This window comes from Terrapene carolina, unplaced genomic scaffold (genome assembly GCF_002925995.2).
Source record: "Terrapene carolina triunguis isolate 2854851 unplaced genomic scaffold, T_m_triunguis-2.0 Scaffold30481, whole genome shotgun sequence".
In the NCBI taxonomy this organism is placed as follows: Eukaryota; Metazoa; Chordata; order Testudines; family Emydidae; genus Terrapene; species Terrapene triunguis.
Genome location: NW_020694832.1, coordinates 1 through 360, shown reverse-complemented (window position 1 = coordinate 360; position 360 = coordinate 1). Strand labels below are relative to the sequence as shown.

The 360-nt window shown below is 69.7% G+C and overlaps 1 protein-coding gene across 1 annotated transcript in view; it reads right to left on the bottom strand.

Annotated features, from left to right (window-relative positions):
• LOC113409175 (V-type proton ATPase 116 kDa subunit a-like) overlaps positions 1–209 on the bottom strand; it is an 841-nt gene extending 632 nt beyond the window's left edge. The window contains exon 1 of the mRNA XM_026662810.1: positions 35–209. Coding sequence (XP_026518595.1) covers positions 35–183 — 149 coding nt within the window. The 5' untranslated portion in view covers positions 184–209. The remainder of the gene's footprint in view (positions 1–34) is intronic.
• Between the last annotated feature and the right edge of the window lie 151 nt (positions 210–360).

Here is a 360-nt window from a genome sequence, read left to right as displayed (position 1 = left end):
CCCCCCCCTGCGAGTATGGGGCGGGGGGGCTCACCAGTGCAGGCGCAGGGCGTGCAGGAAAGCCGACAGCCCCTCCATCACCAGCAGGATGGCCACCGTCAGCACGGCGAAGAAGGCAAAGACGGGCACCAGCAGCACCCCACCCGCGTAGACATGCAGCAGGAAACCGTTCCGCATCACCATGGTCCACAGCACCTCCGACAGCTCTGCAGGGGGAATGGGGGGGTCAGAGCTCGGCATGCCCCCCTGCCCCCACACCTCCCACCCCAGCTCGCCACCCACCCCGCCCTGCCCCCACAGGCTCCCTCCCCTGCACCCACCCCTCACAGACCTCCCTCCCACCCCTACACCTCCCTCCTC